Below are 24,660 nucleotides of genomic sequence, written 5' to 3' on the forward strand. Positions count from 1 at the left end.
TTCCATGTGGAAGTGGTAAATTTTTGCCTTCTTAAGTTTAGGTGAGGCGGCACGGCGGTGAAGTGGTTAGCACGCAGACCTCACAGCTAGGAGACTAGGGTTCAATTCCACCCTCGGCCATCTCTGTGTGGAGTTTGCATGTTCTCCCCGTGCATGCGTGGGTTTTCAGCATTTCAAAATTGACAGCCAAGTAGGCATACGCCGTCATTTTGAGGGTCACAGACACGCAGAGATGGCCATCTCAAAGATTGGGGGGTGTGGGTGGGTGGGGGGGTGGATTGATGGAGGAGAAGGAGAGACAAGAGGAGGGGAAAGGAGACAGGGATACATTTTCAAGATGTAATGAAAAGCAGACCTCACCCAATCCCCCTCTTTCTTCCTAAAGGGAACTAAATTCCCATGTGCATACAAAGCACCCCCCCACAGCCCCCACCCACCAACCCCCTCCTTTCTTGTGTTCTCACTTGTTCTGTTTTTTTTTTTTTTTTTTTACCTCAATCGGCTGCACACAAAACATTACAATACTTTTCAGTCTTGCACTTTTTTGTTGTTGTGAGGGTGGGGGGGGGGGACTTTTGATTGGTGCAAATGCAAACTGCACCAAAATACATTGGATACAAGCAAATTCACCAAAAAAATTAAACAGAAAAAAAAAAAAAAACTCACTGGAGTTGTCAAAAGGTATCTCCCTGCAGCTGTCAGGCAGTCCGGGCCAAGGGCAGTAGTACACGGCCCCCGTCTCCACAATACTGGACTGGGAGGCGTTGGCCTTGGGAGCCCCCACCAACACACTGAACCTAAGATAAGATAAGATAAGAAATTCCAGATTGACAGCAGAAAAAGCAGAGTGCAAAAAAACACACACAAGCATGTTTATTGCACAGTTTATTGCACGGTTAATGCACAGGATGTTTCTTTGTATTAACCTAGCACACTGGTTGACTTGCTGGTTGTTGTAATCTTGACAGTGGTTTAACAATTCAGTAATGTAAAGTGGATTAGCTAGTTGCTGTCATGAAAACTTTATTAGCAAAGTTAAATATCGTGCAATAAAACTTTTCAACATGCAAGCAAGTCAATATCTCTTACTATAAAACATATAACATTAATATAAAATGTATCCGTGAAGCTTTTAAACTACCATAAAACGGCATTATAAGGGATGGCGGGGTAATAACGGACAATTTTTTCGGGATTTTTTTTTTAATGTAATTCTGCCTTTTCATATTAAACAGGAAGCTGCTTTCTGCATATATTCTTGAAAAATCGTTCAAAAAATTTTTTCACGAAAAGTTGTGTAGCAGTAATATGTCAACGTTTAGTCAAATATGTACATATGTAGTATTATACTGAGCAGTCAGACCCTTTTTTATGTTGCAGTTCTGGTTCTATGGTTATCATTACACTTTTCCTATCCGCCATCACAATTAGCCCGCTATAATGTCATCACAAAAAGATACACAAAAGCCCCCCCAAAAAGCAAAACATACTTGTATTATGAATTATGTACTGTATATAATTATATATATGTATATGTTTAATGTTTGCACCCCTGATATACCCCTGTTTTGGATGCTCACTGAGCTGAAGTCTAATAAGATTTCCTGACATCACGCATGATGACGATTTCCTGTTTCCTCCAAAATGTTGGTTGAACACCAATTTTGGGTGGTGGACTCTGCCACTTTATCAGACCTACAGTAAGTATGTGCTATTGCAAGAAGCCTAACTGGACATAAATAGTGTATTATTGTGATTTAAGTACAATTCAGCCACAGTCTATAAAGCAGGGCTGGATATGCATGAAATAACTCGTGATAGCATATCATTGTGATACCAACACAGACAACACATTAGTTCCCATTAGGGGTAACTTCGACTGTGCTACACTCGTCTGCACTCTGCGGCCCCGCCTCCACCCACCCAGACAAAGAGACTCTATGACTAACAAAAGGGTTCACTCCGTTCATGCTGTTGTTCTATGGTGCTGAAACGCCCTCATTGATAGATTAAGGCTGGGAAAATGATCAAATTCACTTTTATTTATTGTATAACTTATTAATTCATTAGCGTGGGGGCGGGGGGGGGGGGGGGGGGGGCTTGTGTCCATGAGACATTTGTTGTTTCCTGAATGAGAAATCTTGTCACATTTTAATCTTGTGAGATCTTGTGACAGGATATTATTTATATTTATAATTTTTTTAATGATTATTTTTTTATTAATTAAAAAAATAAAAATTCTATATATTATAATTTTTTACTAATTAAAAAAATTAAAAATAATATATTAATGTATTTTTATATTTATATTTATTATTTGATTACATTATTCATTTGACAGCTTTATTGCCTGTGTTTTTTCAGTATAATACATAGTCTTTATTGGTTACAGTGAGAATACTGACATTCATATTAAAAAGGTCCAAATAATTGGTCATAAACTAAAATATCTATATTTACTTGCAATATTGACACTGAATGTAAAGATTAAAATATATATTATGTACTATATCTAATTCTAGTCTATTCTATTTTATGTTTTCTTATTATTATGTATTGATGCAGTGAACTTATACAAGATGAATGAATAATTTTGCTTTGGAGCCCATTGCTTTGTGCATGCAAGTGTACCTAATGTTGTGTCCAAGGGAACAAACTTGTCACTCACGTGTTGCTGTTGGCGGTAGCCTGGTAGAAGTCCACCGAGTAACCGAAATAACTCCCACTGGGTCCTCGGTACACCGTGGGATGCTGTGCGTAAAGGTTGAAGCTCCACACTCCACTTGGCGCGCCGCACCACCAAAGCAGCGAGAAGAACACCCGGAGAACAAACAAGCCCGCGTCCTGTCCACGCTCCATCCTGTGGAAAACTCACAATCCCTACTCTTAAAAGCAAACTTGGAGGCAAGATGCTGAGTGGGGGGGTCGCTCCTTATGCAGGTGAGCTTCAAGTGCCGGTTGGAGTCAGTATGGATCACCGCGCTCCTCCTCCCCCGGATCTGCTTTTACCTTCTTCTCTTCTGACACCCTCGAAGCCAGCAGCAGATCTGGTGCTCAGACCCCTCTCCGAGTTGAGTCCGTCCCCCGCCCTCTGCACAAAACTTTACCCCCCTTACCCCCCCCCCCTCACCCAGTCATTACAAGGCAAAAACCACATCTGAGCGCGCAACTGTGCGTCACCGCTCCTTTTAAGGTGCATTTTCCGCTTTACAATACACACATTTAATATTTTACGTTGCTCTAACACAAATAACGGTTTTCAGTCTATTTACGTCTAATTAGACTTTATAATATAATTAGAGCGCTCTAGAAAATAACAAAAAAACGAGAGACACTCCCATGACAGCATTTGGAGAGTTACCTCTGGTTTCCCGGTACTTCCGGGTGGTCACGTGGTGCAATGATGACAAGCTAGCCGGCTAGCTAGCGTATTTACGTCTAAATGGGCTTTATAATATTAGATAGCTAACTAGTGTATTTACGTCTAAATGGGCTTTATAATATAATTAGATAATCACTTTTAGACTGGTAAAGAGAAAATAAGACAAAAAAGGACACACTCCCATGACAGCATTTGGAGAGTTACCTCTGGTTTCCAGGTACTTTCGGGTGGTCACGTGCTGCAATGATGACAAGCTAGCCGGCTAGCTAGCCTATTTACGTCTAAATGGGCTTTATAATATCATTAGAGCGCACTATAGTCACTTTTAGACTGGTAACGAGATAATAAGATTAAAAAAGAGAGACGCTCCCATGAGAGCATTGGGAGTTATCTCCGGTTTTCTGGTACTTCCGGGTAGTCACGAGGTGCAATGATGCCAAGCTAGCCGGCTAGCTTGTTACTGACAGTGAGAAATGTAAATACATATTACGATGCGTTTACTGAATGTCTTACATTTGTATTTTAGTTCATTTTAGACATTTTTATGAATAATTTAATGCTTAATTAAGGTAAAAATGATCAAATTTGCTTATATTCTTGACTAATTAAAGGTGGTATTCAACCATAAATGAGTGTTACTAGTGACACCTAGTGGCTGCAATGTAGAATACTATTAGTATTCAACGTTCACACCATTCACAATCACCATTCATACCTATGGACTATTTAGAGTCGCCAATTAACCAAACATGCAGGTTTTTTTTTTTTTTAACCATTTTGCTTGTGAAATTAATTAATTCAGCAGAGCATAAAAATATATTGCATGCAACTAGCTGCTAAAGACTGGTCTTTTTATCAGACATGTAGCCATCTATTACTTCACGAGGCTGTGCAGAAAGCTAACATGCCGATGTTGAAGAGATGCAGATGGACCTGGACGTTTCCTGACGCCGGCCCCCAGGAGGACACCACATTTAAACAATAAAGTGGAAGGATGTCCAAAAAAAAAAAAAAAAAAAACGTGTTTATTCCAGCGTGTTAATAATAAATACATGATCGCTCGGCCAACTTCCTAATGAGGTGCATGAGGTACCGAAATCAGTCTGCACTCTTCCCGTCCACATTCTGTGGCTGTGTTGGTCCTAACATTGTAAACTTTTAGCATTGAGTGAAAGAGTGTGTTCTCACGTGGAAGGCTTTGGTAGTTTTTTTTTTTTTTTTCTTCCCAGTCCTTCAAACAGTCGTAGAGTTGTGACGCCGGTTCTACATATGCTCCGGCATGTGATTGCGTGACACACTGATTTTCTTTGTAAAATGTCAACATTATCATAAAGATACTGTGTAGGAAAATGGTTAAGCCGTGCTGATCAATCGCGTAATTGGAAAAGTGAGTTCATCAGTTTTGTGTGTAGTTGTGGTCCCGGTCTCTGTAAGCTTCCTAGAGTGGATATTGCGTGTGAGTGTGTGTGTTTATGTGAAATGGAGGCAGTAGTGGTCCGCAGTTTGCTCAAACAAGACTAGTTGAGTGACGGTGAGCGCTCGGTGGTCCACAGCAGCTCAATGTATGGCCACTTGGTCTGCAGGCAGCGCTTGACTGGAGTGTCGTCGGTTCGAACCATTGGGTCTTCAAACCCTAGCACCAAAGCGGTCCCTTCCACGTACTCCACCTAAAAAAAACACAGCAGTACGTCACTACAAAGTGGGTGCGGTGCATTGGTCAAAGACCACCACGACGTAACCCAATAGACATCTGCATTCTGATACAAAAGATGGTAGGAGGGTGGTAGATAATGGCACAGTTTGACTCCAAAGTACCCAGAGGTTGTGCTCAAAACATACATTACCCTCACCAGGGTCGCGGGGGGTGCTGGAGCCTATCCCAGCTGCCTTTGAGACGAGAGGCAAACAATAGACAAACAACCATTCACACTCACATTCATACCTATGGACAATTTGGAGTCGCTAATTAACCTAGCATGTTTTTGGAATGTGGGAGGAAACCGGAGTACCCGGAGAAAACCCACAGAACATGCAAACTCAGCACAAGAGATGGCCGAGGGTGGAATTGAACCCGGGTCTCCTAGCTGTGTGGCCACATAAATAATAATATATACATATTCCATTAATGGTACATATTTAAACATGCAATAAATGCCTTTTCTGGCAATCACGTCTGCTGCTCGTCTCACTGGGAAGAAATAGTGACACCTTGTGGTCAATGTAGAATACTACATTCACAATTACAATGCTTCTTTTGCCTTGTATTTGTATTTTAGTTTATTTTGTGACTTTATTTAGTCGCTTTTATGCTTGGAAATGCTTCATTTAGGTAAAAAAAATACAATCTGCTTAAATATGATTTCAAAAATGATAATAGGCGGGCGGCACGGCGGTCGAGTGTTAGCGTGCAGACCTCACAGCTAGGAGACCAGGGTTCGATTCCACCCTCGGCCATCTCTGTGTGGAGTTTGCATGTTTTCCCCGTGCATTTGTGGGTTTTCTCCGGGTACTCCGGTTTCCTCCCACATTCCAAAAACATGCTAGCTTAATTAGCGACTCAAAATTGTCCATAACCACTCACACACCATGCTAACCAGTTAGCCCCAAATTTATTTCACCTCAACTTAAAAAGGCAAAAATGTACCACTTCCACATGGAATGGGAGGAGACTTTTTTTGTATGAATGTGAGTGTGAATGGTTGTTTGTCTATATGTGCCCTGTGATTGGTTGGCGACCAGTCCAGGGTGTACCCCGCCTCTCGCCCGAAGACAACTGGGATAGGCTCCAGCACCCCCCCCTCGTGAGGAAAAGCGGTAGAAAATGAATGAATGAATAATAATTGGCAGTGTTCAGCCTCATGTGCTACTGTTTGGGCCATAAAACGTCACTTCCTGTCCTCCACACATCGGTCCACCCGTGTCTAAGGTCCCCTAGGGAACACATTTACTGAGACACACGATGTCTTAAATGGCTTATGTATACTTATTATTATTTTCACCTATGCGATACAAAAATGATTTCCATCCTTCTGGATCCTTCCATCCTTCACATTATATCAAGAACTTAATTAAACGCAGTTTCCAGTCCCGTGTGAAACGGGTGACACAAGGTGAACAAAATAAACCCGTGTGTGTATGGTAGCGTATAAACAACTACGGATCCGGCATGTGTGTGTGTCCCACTGGGAAACAATAAGCCGTGATTTAATTTGCTTTTTGACCCCGGCGACAGGCGTCGGGCGTTATCAATCTCTCTCCAGGCACTAAAGTGGTCTGGGTTGAGAGTTGGGAGTGGAGATGTTATTTTACAGCAGACACCTTCCACAAACACGCCCACTCGTGCAGACACACGCATACTCGGCCGACTGCAGGGGCGGGAATATTTTTCAAATACTTTCAGGAGCTGTTATAGTCATCTGGGTATATGGAAAACAAATTGTCTTGCAGTTATATGTACATAATGTATTTTTGTACGTATGTGGTACCCTCCTACGAGTAAAAAAAAAAAAAAAGTAATTTCACAGGCTCATCAACGCTGACAGCTGCAGAAAGTGATATTCCTGAGTACCGGGCTCGAACGCGGACACGCACTCGTACACTGACAGCCATCCGTCACACTAAGCCAGACTAATAGGCTTGTCGGTGGCCATTTTTCATAGCCTGGATGTTGACACTCACGTCTCTGCTGTGTTGGGGTGGATGGGTAGGCTATTAAGCTAGCGATAGCTACTGTTTATTCTGGAAGGCCGTTGTGTTTGTGTGTGTGTGTGTGTGTGTGTGTGCATAAATAAAAGGACAAGGAAACAAAGACATGAAGCATGGATGAAGATGTCAGAAGAAAAAAGCACCGCCATCTTACCCTCTCGTTGTGGTTGGACTGCTTAAGCCCGTTGTAGTGGTACACGGGAAATGAGTCCGGGATTCCTGAATCCTGGAACACAAGTCAGGAAGAGAGTGAAAAACATGCTGAGGGGGAAGAGTCTCGGGGCCAGAACATAATCGTAGACTAAGACGTGGAACATTTTTTGACAAGAAAGCCAAACAGATTAAATCCTGGCAGTTGACCTAGACTCGGTTGTGTTACACACGTATTTGTCAAAATGGCTTCTTATTGGAGGGCAGCAGGGTGTGCGGGGGGCTGCTGGGGTGCTGGGCACTAGGTGGGTGCACTCAGGGGCTAGAGGGGGGGCGGGGCCAGGTGGGTTGATGTCTTGGGGTTTTGTTGGGGTGTCCGATGTTCCCACTCTTCTTTTGTTCTTTTGTCTTATGTAAGATTCTGTGATTATATGTGTGGAAAAAATAAGCTTTGCTTCTTCCTGCTCCTTTTCAGACATGTGTAGCAATGAGGTGTTATGTGTGTGTATGAATGTATATGTATATATATATATAAATAGATATTACAATGTCTGAAATAATGTCCAAGCCGAAGCTGTAGTATTTCTATTTGATTAAACTTACTTAAGATTTGTCAGCTCAAAACACAAATTATGCATAAGAAGTCTATGAAAACAGGCAATATTTGCATCTTAACATAACGGCAGCTGCTGAACTTTGATTTAAAAAAAAAAAAAACACCTGCTGAGTGATGCCGGGAACACCAACATAAGTTGAATTGCCAGTTTTATAGTGTGCGTAAAAAAAACACATAATGTGCGGACCCAATCCTGCCTTGTTTTTTATGCTGACTTTGGCTACAAGGACGGTGATCCTTTTCAGACATGTGTAGTAATGTGTTATGTGTATGTATATATAGATATTGTAAGTGTATTGTATTGTAAGTGTATGTGAGAAACAATAACGTAACATAGTACGCATGTCTGAAATAATGTCCAAGCCGAAGCTGTAGTATTTCTATTTGATTAAACTTACTTAAGATTTGTCAGCTCAAAACACAATTATTGCATAAGAAGTCTATGAAAACAGGCAATATTTGCATCTTAACATAACGGCAGCTGCTGAACTTTGATAAAAAAAAAAAAAAACATCTGCCGAGTGATGCCGGGAACACCAACATAAGTTGAATTGCCAGTTTTATAGTGTGCGTAAAAAAAACACATAATGTGCGGACCCAATCCTGCCTTGTTTTTTTATGCTGACTTTGGCTACAAGGACGATGATAGGGGTGTGTTGTCTGAGAGCGTGTCCGGCTTCTCGGGTTTATATATATATATACCTTCATATGAAACCCAAACCCCCTCGGCCCAATCCCACGTGCGTCTGCGTGCGCGCCCACTTGGCTAATGGCGACGTAATTTTTCTGAGCTGTTCCTGTGGTAGGTCCCTAAATCCCTGATCACTTTAACACAGTTCCGTGTATCTCGCTGCCTCATAAAAAAAAAAAATAATAAATTGAAGCGCCCATTCTAAGCCCTTTAGAAAGCAGCGTCATATGATTTGTGAACACACGCATAGATTTCACATGAGACACCGCAGGAATGCTTATGGCATAAAACCCTTTGATTAGCTAAAACAGCACTTCGGCTTCGGAAACCGATCCTCATGTGACCTTAATGTGATTGCTTTTTTTTTTTTTTTTTTTCCCATGCCCACCTATGCATACCTGATTAGGAAAGAACTCCAAGAGGAACGGGCCCAGAAGAATGATACCCAAACCCTCTGGATCCAGTTTGCGCCTGACCAGACGGACACTGTTGGAAGAGAAGAAGGAGCGGGGTCGGGTTGGGGGGGGGGGGCGGCGGGGGGGTAAGATTGTTACAAGGAAACATCACGTCAGCTTTGAGTGAAGCCATGTTTTTGGTGAGCGCTTGCGTGTTTTCAGAAAGACTGTGGTACAACTAAATATATACCTCTCTCCAGACATTCCTGTGTGTTAGATCAGCATTATTATTACTATTACAGGAAGAAAAAAACACGGTTTGATTGCCCTTTTAAGGCAGAAAAGGGAAAGGAGACACCAATGACTTGTGTGTGTGTGTATGATGTGCTGCTTAAAAGCAAAATGTATGAGATATTGTACAACACATGCAATTCTCAGCTGATGTTTGTTGCGGAATTTGTCGATTTTTCATTTATAGCTATGTGCTAATCGGCGCCGATGCGGACAGAAATGACCAATAAGATTCGGGCCAATAAGATGACTTTCAAACTGCTGCAGACGGCCAAGAGAATGAAAAGGAACATGAAAATTAACAGTCTATGGACTCACAATGCTGATGTTAAAGTTAAATAAACCACGGTGCTTAATCCTTCCCTGCCTTGATCTGTGCTGTAAAAAACAGACACGGGCATACAAAATATAGACGAGTTAAAGCATGATTTTTAGTATGCTGTGATAAACAGCATACTAAAAATCAGGGCTTAAGAGTCGTAACTTTGCTCGAACTGATTTCTGCAAGCCTTACGACACCCGACTTGGAACTTGAACTCGTACCCAATTCACAAATGAATTGCATGAAAGCCAATGGTGATGTAGATTTACCACACTGGCTTAAATAATTTCTCTCTTTAAAGCTATAAAAAGAAGGTTAACAGTCCATAACCTTAGCTTTAAATTGTGCACCACTTCACAATACCCCCTTATAAGGCAGAGAACAAAAGTGATCAAAATGGACCTCAGGAAAACATGACCTGATATTGGTGCATGTTTGTATATTTCGTGTTAAGTTGCTGAGTGATGAATTTAGTGTTATTTCTAAGACGGCAACGCGAGTCAGACCGTTATATTGAGTACTGACCTCCCTTTTGAAACTGATATTGGTGCATGTTTGTATATTTCGTGTTAAGTTGCTGCGTGATGAATTTAGTGTTATTTCTAAGACGGCAACGCGAGTCAGACCGTTATATTGAGTACTGACCTCCCTTTTGAAACTGATATTGGTGCATGTTTGTATATTTCGTGTTAAGTTGCTGCGTGATGAATTTAGTGTTATTTCTAAGACGGCAACGCGAGTCAGACCGTTATATAGAGTGCTGACCTCCCTTTTGAAACTGATATTGGTGCATGTTTGTATATTTCGTGTTAAGTTGCTGCGTGATTAATTTAGTGTTATTTCTAAGACGACAACGCGAGTCAGACTGTTATATTGAGTACTGACGACCCTTTTGAAACTGATATTGGTGCCCGTTTGTATATTTCGTGTTAAGTTGCTGCGTGATGAATTTAGTGTTATTTCTAAGACGACAACGCGAGTCAGACTGTTATATTGAGTACTGACGACCCTTTTTGTAACTGATATTGGTGCCCGTTTGTATATTTCCTGTTAAGTTGCCGCATGATGATTTTAGTGTTATTTCTAAGACGACAATGTGAGTCGGACTGTTATATTGAGTACTGACCTCCCTTTTGAAACTGATATTGGTGCATGTTTGTATATTTCGTGTTAAGTTGCTGCGCGATGAATTTAGTGTTATTTCTAAGACGACAACTCGAGTCAGACCGTTATATAGAGTGCTGACCTCCCTTTTGAAACTGATATTGGTGCATGTTTGTATATTTCGTGTTAAGTTGCTGCGTGATGAATTTAGTGTTATTTCTAAGACGGCAACGCGAGTCAGACTGTTATATTGACGACTGACCTCCCTTTTGAAACTGATATTGGTGCATGTTTATTTATTTCGTGTTAAGTTGCTGTGTGATGAATTTAGTGTTATTTCTAAGACAACAACGCGAGTCAGACCGTTATATTGAGTACTGACCTCCCTTTTGAAACTGATATTGGTGCATGTTTGTACATTTTGTGTTAAGTTGCTGTGTGATGAATTCAGTGTTATCTCTAAGACGACAACGTGAGTCACACTGTTATATTAAGTACTGACCTCCCTTTTGAAACCGATATTGGTGCATGTTTGTATATTTCGTGTTAAGTTGCTGTGTGATGAATTTAGTGTTATTTCTATGACTATTGAGTACTGACCTCCTGCAATTTCCAATTGTGTTGCCAGCTATTAAGACAATAACTGTGTTGACTCATTTTCAGTCAATATTAAATACACACTGCTAGTTAATTTTCAGTCAATATTAAATATATACTGCTATAGAAGCTCTACACTGACTACTCTAAAGTATATAAAGTTTCACTGCTGCTTTATTTCTCTTTGAAGATATAAGAAAATGGTTGCGTAAATGTGAGGGTTGCACATGCTTTGGAGGCTGAAGATAAGTGATCCAAAAGCAGCCGTGGCTAAATTGACATGTAGAATTTTGTTATGGCTGAGAATATCGACCATTTGATCACAAGTGGCTAGCAGCTGTCACGCTAAGTACAGGAATACTCCAGCCGTTATCAGGCAGGCATCCGTGTGATCAAAGTCTTGAACGTGTTTTTCCAGAACAGCACCATCAAACTGCGGATTGTTAAACACGGCGGATTTGGGGCCGTTACACGCATGTTGTGTGGCATGGAAATAGCCAGAGGTCCCCCCTTCCGAAGACCCCCTGTGGTGTGCTCTGTTATGCTGTGATGTGTTGGCCATCTGGGGTTCTGCAGAGCAAATCAGTGGTCCGGTTACTGGGCCAAGCCCGTGGTCCCAGTGCAGAGCTTACTGCTCCTCACTGGAAAACGTGCTTCTGTTTGAAGCAACGCTTTTAAGTGTTTCCTCCCTCTCGCGGCATTTCTTCCTGTCGTTAATGTCCCCCCCCTCTGATTCTGACATTGTTTTGTATTCATGCTTTTTCACAATGAGCCGACTCTCGCTGTAGTTTATAGTAGCCTGCTAGTGAAACATGAGCTGGATGTCCAACGTGGCGTGGCCGTGACTTTGGAGTACCGGACCTTAGAGGATCCACAGGTGCAAACAAGCAGCAGGAGATACAAATGTGAAGTACTTACTATTCAGGCTCTGAGACAAGGCCAAGGGCTTTCATCACTTCCTCCAGCAGCGTGTCTGCGATGAAGCCGTTGTCTGGGTGGGTGACACACAAGGAGAGATGGATGCGCATGACTAAAAAAATACTCAAGAGGGAGACCTTCGCCGATCCCGTGTGGGAATTAACACGTGATACAAGTCAAAATAACACACGTACACATGCGTAGTCACCTTTGCCCTTTCTTCCTGACCTACATTCCATGAACATGATGATTGCTTTACCTGAGAGGAGACGAGTTAAATGCTAACATGTGCTTTTCGAGGGCGGCACGGTGGATGAGTGGTTAACACGCAGACCTCACAGCTAGGAGACCCGAGTTCAATCCCACCCTCGGCTATCTCTGTGTGGAGTTTGCATGTTTGCCGGTTTCCTCCCACATTCCAAAAACATGCTAGGTTAATTAGCGACTCCAAATTGTCCATAGGTATGAATGTGAGTGTGAATGGTTGTTTGTCTATATGTGCCCTGTGATTGGCTGGCCACAGACAGGCCGAAGACAGCTGGGATAGGCTCCAGCACCCCCTTGTGAGGATAAGCGGTAGAAAATGAATGAATGAATATTAATTCATGGCTGCACGGTGGATGTGTGGTTAGCGCGCAGACCTCGCAGCTAGGAGACCAGGGTTCAATTCCACCCTCGGCCACATCTCTGTGTGGAGTTTGCATGTTCTCCCCGTGCATGTGTGGTTTTTCTCCGGGTACTCCGGTTTCCTCCCACATTCCAAAAACATGCTAGGTTAATTAGCGACTCCAAATTGTCCATAGGTATGAATGTGAGTGTGAATGGTTGTTTGTCTATATGTGCCCTGTGATTGGCTGGCTGGCGACCAGTCCAGGTTGTACCCTGCCTCTTGCCCAAAGACAGCTGGGATAGGCTCCAGCACCCCCCACGACTCTAGAAAATGAATGAATGAATGTGTTTTTCGACTTACGTGAGCCTGTGTGGGCTCTTGTTTAGATGCATGCATAGTGTTTTGACTGCCCCCCCCCTCCACTCCCAAACAACTAAATCACACTGACAGGTGTAGACACACGCAAACAGTCATTTATTACACGTGTGGCGACATCCTCATGTCTTCTAGGAGTTATTGCATAGTGTGTGATTTTTTTTTTTTCCACCCCCTCAACACATGGCGCTATGCCGACGCGGTGTGTGTGTGTGTGTGTGTGATGCGGTCAGATTTACGGCACGTTAACGCCGCACTTAAGTGAGCTGAAGCATGGCTAAAGTGTGTGTGTGTGTGTATAGCGAGTAGGCCAAAAGAGAACGTGTGCTTCGTGTACGGTGCGAAATTATGCGAAATTATGCTAACATCCACATCATTCATTCATTCATTTTCTACCGCTTTTCCTCACGAGGGTCGCGGGGGTGCTGGAGCCTATCCCAGCTCTCTTCATGGCGAGAGGCGGCGTACACCCTGGACTGGTGGTCAGCCAATCACAGGGCACATATAGACAAACAACCATTCACACTCACTTTCACACAAAAAAAGTCTCCTCCCATTCCATGTGGAAGCGGTAAATTTTTGCCTTCTTAAGTTTAGGTGAGGCGGCATGGCGGTCTAGTGATTAGCGCGCAGACGTCACAGCTAGGAGACCAGGGTTCGATTCCACCCTGGGCCATCTCTGTGTGGAGTTTGCAATCACAGGGCACATATAGACAAACAACCATTCACACTCACATTCATACCTATGGACAATTTGGAGTCGCCAATTAACCTAGCATGTTTTTGGAATGTGGGAGGAAACCGGAGTACCCGGAAATGCACGGGGAGAACATGCAAACTCCACACAGAGATGGCCCAGGGTGGAATCGAACCCTGGTCTCCTAGCTGTGAGGTCTGCGCGCTAACCACTAGTCCGCCGTGCCGCCTCACCTAAACTTAAGGAGGCAAAAATTTTATTTTTTAATTTACCACTTCCACATGGAATGGGAGGAGACTTTTTTGTGTGAAAGTGAGTGTGAATGGTTGTTTGTCTATATGTGCCCTGTGATTGGCTGGCTGGCGACCAGTCCAGGTTGTACCCTGCCTCTTGCCCAAAGACAGCTGGGATAGGCTCCAGCACCCCCCACGACTCTGGAAAATGAATGAATGAATGTGTTTTTCGACTCACGTGAGCCTGTGTGGGCTCTTGTTTAGATGCATGCCTAGTGTTTTGACTGCCCCCCCCTCCACTCCCAAACAGGGTGGAATCGAACCCTGGTCTCCTAGCTGTGAGGTCTGCGCGCTAACCACTAGTCCGCCGTGCCGCCTCACATGAAACTTAAGGAGGCAAAAAATTTATTTTTTAATTTACCACTTCCACATGGAATGGGAGGAGACTTTTTTTGTGTGAGAAAGTGAGTGTGAATGGTTGTTTGTCTATATGTGCCCTGTGATTGGCTGGCCACCAGTCCAGGGTGTACCCCGCCTGTCGCCGGAAGACAGCTGGGATAGGCTCCAGCACCCCTCTGCAACCTTTGTGAGGATAATCGGTAGAAAATGAATAACAATGACAGTTAAATGTGTCATATTATATATATATAGGCATTATACTTAGCATTATACTTAGCATTCACACATATTATGAAATGTTAACAAAAATGTCCATGTATTCAAGCTCCTGGCATATTCCGATTAACCCATTGGAATAATGTGCTACTTTGGTTTGAGGTTTGCGGACAGTCAGAGGAATTGCATCTTTTCCTCCCTCCTCACCGCAGAGGAACTAACTTGAACTGCATCATCATCTACTTTAAGCTCATTTTAGACAACCAATCTCCATTTCTAAAAGGTTGTTTCGTTTCATTATTGCATCACTGTTCGTTCACTTCCCCCCGGTGACCTGCACGGGACAAGGAGGAAACGATGAAAGGAGCGGTTGATGGTTGACTCAGCTGTAAGACGAGCTGAGCTCACCAAGCTAAACAACAACACTGGAGATTGAGATGAGACAGAAAAGTCGTTCTGGTTGCTGGAGAAGAAAATATTGTCGTGAGAGCAGGGAACAAGAGAAGCGGGCGCTTGTTCAAGTATGTCTTCCACCGCAGAGGAGAAATGGCTGTGTTGGTTAAATAATGTCCCGGTGACAAATACGAACGGATTACCTTCGGGATCAAATGACTGGAAGACCCTCCTTGCCTGCTCCGCTGGACACTCTTCACCGACCAGGGACATCTCCTGTAGGCAGGAACAATATACTGACAATGGAGACAATGGTTGACCAGAATGATGACCTAAAAGTGGCTCTGATTTGCAGCTAGAGAAATACTGGGAAGTAATAAATTGGATGTTGAGTGTCTGGTGATTTAACCAACAACCTGTAGAAACACTGTGTGTGTGTGTACCATGTGTGGGTGTACGGCTATGCAAGGGGCCAGCATAATCGCTGGAGTGGGCCGAGCTATTAACTGATTTTCTGATAAAGACTGCTGACTTGTTTTTACTGCAAACACACACAATCAGGTAATCAAGCTCGGCACATAAACACGATTCATGAGAAACTTTTGGTGAATTTCACTGCGATGAGATTAGATTCAAGTAAACACCGGACTCATAATCTTTGGATATTTATTCATGATATTTTCTTTAGGATATCAACAACTAACCGCAACGGAGGCCTGTTTTAAGTCAGATTTTGGACTCGGTAAGTGATGTAAAAACACAAAAGCACCATAAATCCCAAGAGGAGAGGGAATGGATAGTTCCAAAAAAAGTCGATTTTGGCTCAAAGACCACTGGAGCTAAACAGGAATTCTGCCTGTCAGCATGACAATCACTCCAACAACACATCAATGAAAGTTGGTCAGTCAGACATATGCTCAAAAGTTTAGGATCACTTGCAAATTTCTTTGTTTTCCAAAGAAAAACTAATTTTCATGCATTTCACAAACAATTTTTTTCCATTTCACAAAATTAAATCAGATGATTTTCAAAGAAGGATGTACATTTTTGCATAAAGGCCTACTATCAACAAGTGTCAGTCCTCTGCATCAATCTCCTGGTATGGCTGCTAAACCAAATTCATCATTTCATAAGGCTAATAGATTATTAAAAAACCCAATCCAATCCACTTTATTTATATAGCACATTTTTATAAACAGTTTCCAAAGTGCTGCACAGACTAGTAAAATAAAAAGATAAAAAATAAAATACAATAAATAAAAGGTACAAATTGAATTTAATCCAAAACTAAAATTTAATAAAATAGTAAAATAGATATTAAAATATTAAAAACAAGAAGCAAAGCAATAAAAATATAAAAAATAAAACCAATTAATATAAAAAGAAAGAACTAAACGACTCACTCCGCGTTAAAAGCCAGAGAATAAAAGTGGGTTTTAAGACGAGACTTAAAGTTTCGATTTTGGGGGCCTTTTTTTACTTGGGAGGGGAGAGAGTTCCATAGTTTGGAACCCATCTAAAAAAAAAAAATCTCTTACCATGCTGTTAACTACTCCCTTCAGAGAGCAGCACAAACTGGGTCTAACAAGGACAGAAAAACGCTGCACAACGCTGCAAGAAGACACATATCTGAGAGTGTGTAGTTTAACATAAAGACGCCTCACAGGTCGTCACCTGGCAGCTGGACTAAATAGTCGCCGTGAAGCGGCGACTTCAGGATGCTGGACTTCATGGCCAAAAAAAACACATCTCAGACTGGCCAAAAAAAATTTCCAAGTGATCCCAAACTTTTGAGCGGTAGAGTATTTCCTATAGATTACCCGCAAAAGACTCAAAGATATAATTTAAAAAAATGGCTTTTTTTTTCCTTTTTGAATTGAACTTAGCATAGCAACATAATCAAAGACATAAACAAAACAAAACCCTGCTACAGTATTTTAACAGGAGCGTTCCCATAACATGCTAGGTTAATTGTCCATAGGTATGAATGTGAGTGTGAATGGTTGTTTGTCTATATGTGCTCTGTGATTGGCTGGCCACCAGTCCAGGGTGTACCCCGCCTCTCGCACGAAGACAGCTGGGATAGGCTCCAGCACTCCCCGCAACCCTTGTGAGGATAAGCGGTAGAAAATGAATGAAAAACTGATTTGAGTGATGGACAGTTTACCTTATTAATGTTATTTGTTGTACATTGTTTTTTTGTTTTTTTTTTTGAGGCGACTGTACATTTACAGTATATGGTTCCACAGTTAGAAGCAGCCCACAGACGGCAACCACGAGTGGGCTGCATCCAGTGGATTTGTCACAACAACACAACACATTTTCACCATATTGTGTGTAGCGGTGTTATTAAACACAAAGGAATATATGAAAACATTTGAATATTTATCTTTCTACGATTTCACAAACTCTAGCAAAGCGTGCAGGCGAAAGGAGTCCCACTGTTCCTCCTTACGAGGGAGGAAGTGGTCTCATCAAAGTAGTTGTCTCGTGACAAAAACTGCACTAACACACAATGTTATTACTGTGCAAATGAACATTGCTCATCTCCGCTGTACTTGGCCTTCATTAAAGCAAAACACGATTCAAGCAGGCTCATATAAGGTTTCACTGTACACTTATTACAACTGCTCATTCGGGAAGGTGGGGGAATGTGGACGTCTGGGAGTGCGATGACTCCCAGCTGCCTTTTGCTTCAGATACAAAGAAAACACAGCAGTGGACGCGGTGATCTGTCACACATACTATTTGCCACGTACTGATTTGTTAACATTACAGGCTCCATAAATCTGCTGCTAGATTTGTCATTACCGAAATGTGCTGTTTCTACACTTGCAAGGGAATATCATCATGAGAAATGTATTTCTAGTTACGGGTCGAACAGGAAAGAATGTGTCTTGTCACACCGATTATCCTGATGCATTGTAAAGCTCCTATCAATGTTGATCTAGTATGTATCTCCGCAAGGTGATGAGACCCCTAATGGTTTTCATGTGGCCCCAAAAGTCCAATAAACATCGTCAAAGGAAGTTCAGCTGCAGTTTATTGTCTTCTAATAAACAACCGCAACCTGACAAGGCGTCATCAACTGAAATATACCATTCCAGCCGTTCAATAAGTGCTATTACCGGGTACAAGGGTAATGAACACAATGACTCACAACATGCACATGAGGTTAAATAACAGCAGCCAACATGACGTGACTTTGTGTTTGTGATGACAGGTCTGCTTGGACGTCTTTGATGTGTGTTTTATTAGAGGCCCGAGGAAGATGCTGCTGAGTTGGGAGACATGGAGCAAACATGCTCCACAGGGAAGATGTGTGTGTGTGTGTGTGTGTGTGTGTGTGTGTGAGTCTACTCTAATGGTGCCATTCCGTTATTGTGAGCGTTTGTGTCTGAGTCATGGTGTAATTATCCAGTCTGTCTCTTACAAACATTTGTTCTAATATTCTATAGTTGTTCTAATATTCTAAGTGGACGTGCATGCGCACTATAACCTTCCTCTTGTATTAGGGTCGGCATCGACCTGTTTTACATTTTAATTTTATGCATTTTTGGCCTTGTGCGACTTATACTCCGGAGCGACTTATGTATGTTTTTTTTCTACCTAATTATGTAATTTTTGGCCTTATGCGACTTATACTCCGGAGCGACTTATGTATGTTTTTTTTCTACCTAATGATGCATTTTTGGCCTTGTGCGACTTATACTCCGGAGCAACTTATATATGTTTTTTTTCTACCTAATTATGCAATTTTTGGTCTTATGCGACTTATACTCCGGAGCAACTTATGTATGTTTTTTTCTACCTAATTATGCAATTTTTGGCTTTATGCGACTTATGTATGTTTTTTTTCCTACCTAATGATGCATTTTTGGCCTTGTGCGACTTATGTATGTTTTTTTCTACCTAATTATGCAATTTTGGCCTTGTGCGTCTTATACTCCGGGGCGACTTATGTATGTTTTTTTCTACCTAATGATGCATTTTTGGCCCCTTGCGACTTATACTCCAACTTATGTATGTTTTTTTCTACCTAATTATGCATTTTTGGCCTTGTGCAACTTATACTCCAGTGCGACTTATGTATGTTTTTTTCGACCTAATTATGCATTTTTAGCCTTGTGCGACTTATACTCCAACTTATGTATGTTTTTTTCTACCTAATTATGCAATTTTGGCCTTGTGCGACATACTCCGGAGCGACTTATGTATGTTTTTTTCTACCTAATTATGCAATTTTGGCCATGTGTGACTTATACTCCGGAGCGACTTATGTATGTTTTTTTTCTACCTAATTATGCAATTTTTGGCCTAATGCGACTTATTCTCCGGAGCGACTTATGTATGTTTTTTTCTACCTAATGAAGCATTTTTGACCTTGTGCGACTTATACTCCGGAGCGCCTTATGTTTTTTTTCTACCTAATTATGCAATTTTGGCCTTGTGCGAATTATACTCCGGAGCGACTTATGTATGAATTTTTTCTACCTAATTATGCATTTTTGGCCTTGTGCGACTTATACTCTGGAGCGACTTATGTATGTTTTTTTCTACCTAATGATGCATTTTTGGCCTTGTGCGACTTATACTCTGGAGCGACTTATGTATGTTTTTTTTCTACCTAATTATGCAAATTTGGCCTTGTGCGACTTATAGTCCAGAAAATACGGTACTATATAAATACTATAGAAATGACACTTAACTATACTCGTCAAGGATTCTTATCTACTGACAATGAGTCATAAGTCAACACGCAGGCATTATTGTCTAAATAACTGGCACCCACGATGTCTTGCTGACAAGCATGGCCTCGGGCTGCATGAGTGCTGTCAACACTGGAAAGCCACGGTTCATTGAAGGGAAATATTCATTCTAACAAGTACTGCAAAAAAAAACCCACATTCCATATTTAGTATTCGTAAACAAGCTAAGTATTCAGGCAATCCCTGGACTTAAATCCAATTTTTAATGCATCCTCTGCCACCACTGTTCCAGACGTATCTCTGCTACTTTAGGAAGTCCAACTCGGGGTACTCCCCCGCCCCTGTCCGCCTAAAGAGCTATTGAGTGGCCATGGAGCAAGTCTGAAAGGATCCGTTTCAGGACAACAAAGACGAGGTCTTGTCAACTGCTATGGTCCACACAGGATCACGACAAGACTAAAAGGCTTGTTCTATTGTTCTATTGAAGTATGGGTATTTATGTGGCTTTTGGTGTCGGTGATCTTAACTTGTATCTTATGGTGATTCAGGACACGGTATCTCACTACAGCAGGGAGAACGGAGAATGGTTCTACGCTAACAGAGACCAATACACAGGGGGGGAAAGACGAATAATGCAGCACTCACGCAGCCTTTCAGTCCGCTACAATACCCTTTTGGTCTGACCTGTCACAGATTATTAATGACTGTTCATGTACACCCTGTTGCTACTTTGTGCTTTTACATTGCCCTCACCCCTTGGTTCCCTCAAGGCATGACATTTAGAAGAGACTATTGTTTTCTTCAGCTTCTGATCATTTATGCAGTCGTTTCACTACATTTACTGTATGAGCACACAGCTTGTGCCTGGGCATGCCCATATAAGTAAGTTATATTTGTATTTATAATATATTTGAGCCCATGCTCGGCCGTCTCTGTGTGGAGTTTGCATGTTCTCCCCGTGCATGCATGGGTTTTCTCCGGGTACTCCGGTTTCCTCCCACATTCCAAAAACATGCTAGGTTAATTGGCGACTGAATCGTGTTTTAAAAAAGAAGGGTCGTCTTATATTCAGGATTAATATTTTTATCCTTGTGAGGCTAAGCGGTAGAAAATGAATTAATGAATTTACTAATACTTTTTTTCTCTCAAAAGGTTGAATCGTGTCTTAAAAAAGAAGGGTCGTCTTATATTCAGAGTCGTCTCTTATTCAGGATTAATATTTTTATCCTTGTGAGAATAAGCGGTAGAAAATGAATGAATTAATTTACTAATACTTTTTTCCTCTCAAAAGGATGAATTGTGTTTTAAAAAAGAAGGGTTGTCTTATATTCACAGTCGTCTCATATTCAGGATTAATATTTTTATCCTCATGAGGATATGCGGGAGAAAATGAATGAATTAATGAATTTACTAACACCTTTTTTCTCTCAAAAGGATGAATCATGTTTAAAAAAAGAAGGGTCGTCTTATATTCAGGATTAATATTTTTATCCTGTCAGAATAAGCGGTAGAAAATGAATGAATTAATGAATTTACTAATACTTTTTTCCGCTCAAAAGGATGAATCGTGTTTTAAAAAAGAAGGGTCGTCTTATATTCAGATTCGTCTCATACTCAGGAGTAATATTTTTATCCTTGTGAGAATAAGCGGTAGAAAATGAATGAATTAATGAATTTACTAATACTTTTTTCCTCTCAAAAGGACGAATCGTGTTTTAAAAAAGAAGGGTCGTCTTATATTCAGTCGTCTATTATTCAGATTACTATTTTTATCCTTGTGAGAATAAGCGGTAGAAAATGAATGAATGACTGAATTCACTAATACTTTTTTCTTGTCAAAAGGATGAATCGTGTTTTAAAAAAGAAGGGTCGTCTTATATTCGGAGTCGTCTCATATTCAGGATTACTATTTTTATCCTTGTGAGAATAAGCAGTAGAAAATGAATGAATTCATGAATTTACTAACACCTTTTTTCTCTCAAAAGGATGAATCATGTTTAAAAAAAAAAGGGTCGTCTTATATTCAGGATTAATATTTTTATCCTGTCAGAATAAGCGGTAGAAAATCAATGAATTAATGAATTTACTAATACTTTTTTCCGCTCAAAAGGATGAATCGTGTTTTAAAAAAGAAGGGTCGTCTTATATTCAGATTCATCTCATACTCAGGAGTAATATTTTTATCCTTGTGAGAATAAGCGGTAGAAAATGAATGAATGAATTTACCAATACTTTTTTCCTCTCAAAAGGATGAATCGTGTTTTAAAAAAGAAGGGTCGTCTTATATTCAGAGTTGTCTCTTATTCAGGATTAATATTTTTATCATTGTGAGAATAAGCGGTAGAAAATGAATGAATGAATAAATTTACTAATACTTTTCTCTCTCAAAAGGATGAATCGTGTTTTCAAAAAGAAGGGTCGTCTTATATTCAGAGTCGTCTATTATTCAGGATTAATATTTTTATCCTTGTGAGAATAAGCGGTAGAAAATGAATGAATTAATGAATTTAGTAATACTTTTTTTCTCTCAAAAGGATGAATCGTGTTTTAAAAAAAGAAGGGTCGTCTTATATTCAGGATTAATATTTCAGAAGGGAATCAAGCAATGGGAAAAATGGCTTTATACTCAGAACAATATGTCATGCATCATCTTCACCTTCTTCCTGGCATCTCAGGAACTGTCTAAAAACAGATGCAATTACGGAACGTGAGCTATCCAACACAGCCCCTTTCTCACATGCGCACACATTATTATTATTATTATTATTATTATTATCAAAAAAGAATCGTGTTTGTGGATGTAGATTAGATTTAAAAAACTAATGCTATTAAGAAGACGGTCTAAAAAGCCATAGCTGCACACTAGCGACAACTCAAGGGAATACACACCCGTCCCCAATGGCAGACCGAAGAAGCCACTGACACATCAGAAGCAGGGATCGGATGTTGGGGCTAAAAGCCACATTAGCCAAGTTAGTGTAGATTTCGTTCCACTAAGCCGTGGGAAATAGTAGCGTACCTCCAGTAACGGCTAAAACCAGATTTACCGTCAAGAAAGGCACGTGAAGGGTGGCAGAGCGTAGTGTCAATGCTCTACGTCAGTAAACATGCATGTGCATATATTCCAAGTATCCCGAGAGTACAAACGGATCCAGATGGGAACTCTGGAATCACGTTCCCGCACAGGAAGTCATCCACTTGAAGCGCACGTACACACAAACGCTAATCAGGATTAGGTTCCCTTCCACTGTGGAACGTGTGTAGAATAGTGTGTGACTCTACATTCATGTATGAACATGTCGCTAACCGCTAAAAGGGAGCTGAGGCAATCGGTAAATGATCGGCACACGCATGACGACCGTTGGGTCATCAGAGCAACCAACACATGTAACGGAGATTTTAATCAATGGCGTATTATGGGATGTGGCGTTGTGATGGAGATGATTGCCAGCCATCTTCACAAGAGCAAGGAGAATTGATTCGGTCCAAGTCTACGGACCAGCTTAAAACACGCAAGACACAACAATATATTATGTTACTCGTTCGGGGACCGAGTTTGCCGTACACGCGCATCTGAATTAGCACGGGATGAAATCTGATGATTCCGACTTCTGAGCGGCAGTTTTATTGAAGTTGAAACAACAGAGTTGACCTCAGTGTACGGATGGGGGATGGGGGGGGGCATTCCACATCCTGTGAGGTAGCACTGTATGTGCTTGCATGTATTTTATTGTAAAACAGGGGTCTCAAACACGTGGCCCGCGGGCCAAATGTGGCCCGCAGGACACTAGTTTGAGGCCCCCACCTTGATATGAAAGTTTAATGTTAGTGCGGCCCGCGCAAGTTTGATATGGATGCTGTATGGTATCATGTACCCAGAAAAAATTATTACGTTTGATTAATGTTCATGTTAAAGGTTAAATAACTGTTAATAGTTATCCTCCCTATCCGTGTGGAAGTGGTAAGTTTTTGGCTATTTAAGGAAACTTATAGGAAATAACTTGAAGGCTACCGTTTAGGTCGCCAGCTCTCTAGTTTGCGAGTTCGCATGTGTCTCAAGACCCTGCAGTTGCGCAATATGTTGTAAATCAGGGGTCTCAAACACGCGGCCCACTAGTTTGAGGCCCCCGCCTTGATATGAAAATTTAATGTTAGTGCGACCGGCGCAAGTTTGATATGGATGCTGTATGGTATCATGTACCCAGAAAAAAATATTACGTTTGATTAACGTTCATGTTAAAGGTTAAATAACTGTTAATAGTTATCCTCCCTATATGTGTGGAAGTGGTAAGTTTTTGGCAATTTAAGTTTAAAGGAAATAACTTGTGGGCTACCGTTTAGGTCGCTAGCTCTCTAGTTTGCGAGATAGCATGTGTCTCAAGACCCTGCAGTTGCGCAATATGTTGTAAATAAAAAGAGTATAAATGTGACTATAGTCGTGTTTTGTCATGTCTACAGGGCTCTAATAATGTTTTGTTCATTTTAATCTGAAAAAAATAATTTGTCTACCCAACGACTATATGTGGTTTCTTAAGTTTTTATTATGTGCCATTTTATTATTATTATTATATTTATTTATTACTTTTTTGAAAACAAAAAGGATTAAAATGTCTATTGACAAATGACAGCAAAGGGAGTTGAACCTAGTATCAAATCAAATCAATCAATCAATCAATCAAGCTTATCTGGCCTACAGTGCATGCCCATATAAGGAATCCCGCCAATCTGTGACATCACACATCGCCAGCGTTGGAACGCCCTCTGAAACAGAGCATTCAGAGCCATCCCAAACTTCTTTCAGGGCTCACTTCCAAATGCGCAAACCTCATTATCTGAAACTCTGGCATCGTTTAACAC

The 24,660-nt window shown here is 41.2% G+C and overlaps 2 protein-coding genes across 5 annotated transcripts in view; both read right to left on the bottom strand.

Moving 5' to 3' along the window:
- itga8 (integrin, alpha 8) overlaps positions 1–4,234 on the bottom strand; it is a 53,542-nt gene extending 49,308 nt beyond the window's left edge. For 2 of the 4 annotated variants that reach the window (XM_058085241.2, XM_078797582.1), the window contains exons 1-2: positions 2,669–2,875; positions 667–797 (exon numbers count right to left, since the gene is read on the bottom strand). In XM_058085241.2, coding sequence (XP_057941224.2) covers positions 667–797; positions 2,669–2,859 — 322 coding nt within the window. In that variant the 5' untranslated portion in view covers positions 2,860–2,875. Of the gene's footprint in view, positions 1–666; positions 798–2,668; positions 2,876–3,361; positions 3,390–3,586 lie in introns of those variants that run through there. The other 2 variants (XM_078797583.1, XM_078797584.1) reach the window with 2 other exon arrangements.
- Positions 4,235–4,379: 145 nt separating this feature from the next.
- Positions 4,380–24,660, bottom strand: part of mindy3 (MINDY lysine 48 deubiquitinase 3) — a 30,334-nt gene continuing 10,053 nt past the window's right edge. The window contains exons 12-16 of the mRNA XM_058085169.2: positions 15,298–15,370; positions 12,172–12,244; positions 8,943–9,030; positions 7,242–7,313; positions 4,380–5,049 (exon numbers count right to left, since the gene is read on the bottom strand). Coding sequence (XP_057941152.2) covers positions 4,900–5,049; positions 7,242–7,313; positions 8,943–9,030; positions 12,172–12,244; positions 15,298–15,370 — 456 coding nt within the window. The 3' untranslated portion in view covers positions 4,380–4,899. The remainder of the gene's footprint in view (positions 5,050–7,241; positions 7,314–8,942; positions 9,031–12,171; positions 12,245–15,297; positions 15,371–24,660) is intronic.

Source organism: Doryrhamphus excisus, linkage group LG17 (assembly GCF_037039965.1).
Source record: "Doryrhamphus excisus strain RoL-2023G ecotype Guam linkage group LG17, RoL_Dexc_Guam_v1.1, whole genome shotgun sequence".
NCBI lineage: Eukaryota > Metazoa > Chordata > Actinopteri > Syngnathiformes > Syngnathidae > Doryrhamphus > Doryrhamphus excisus.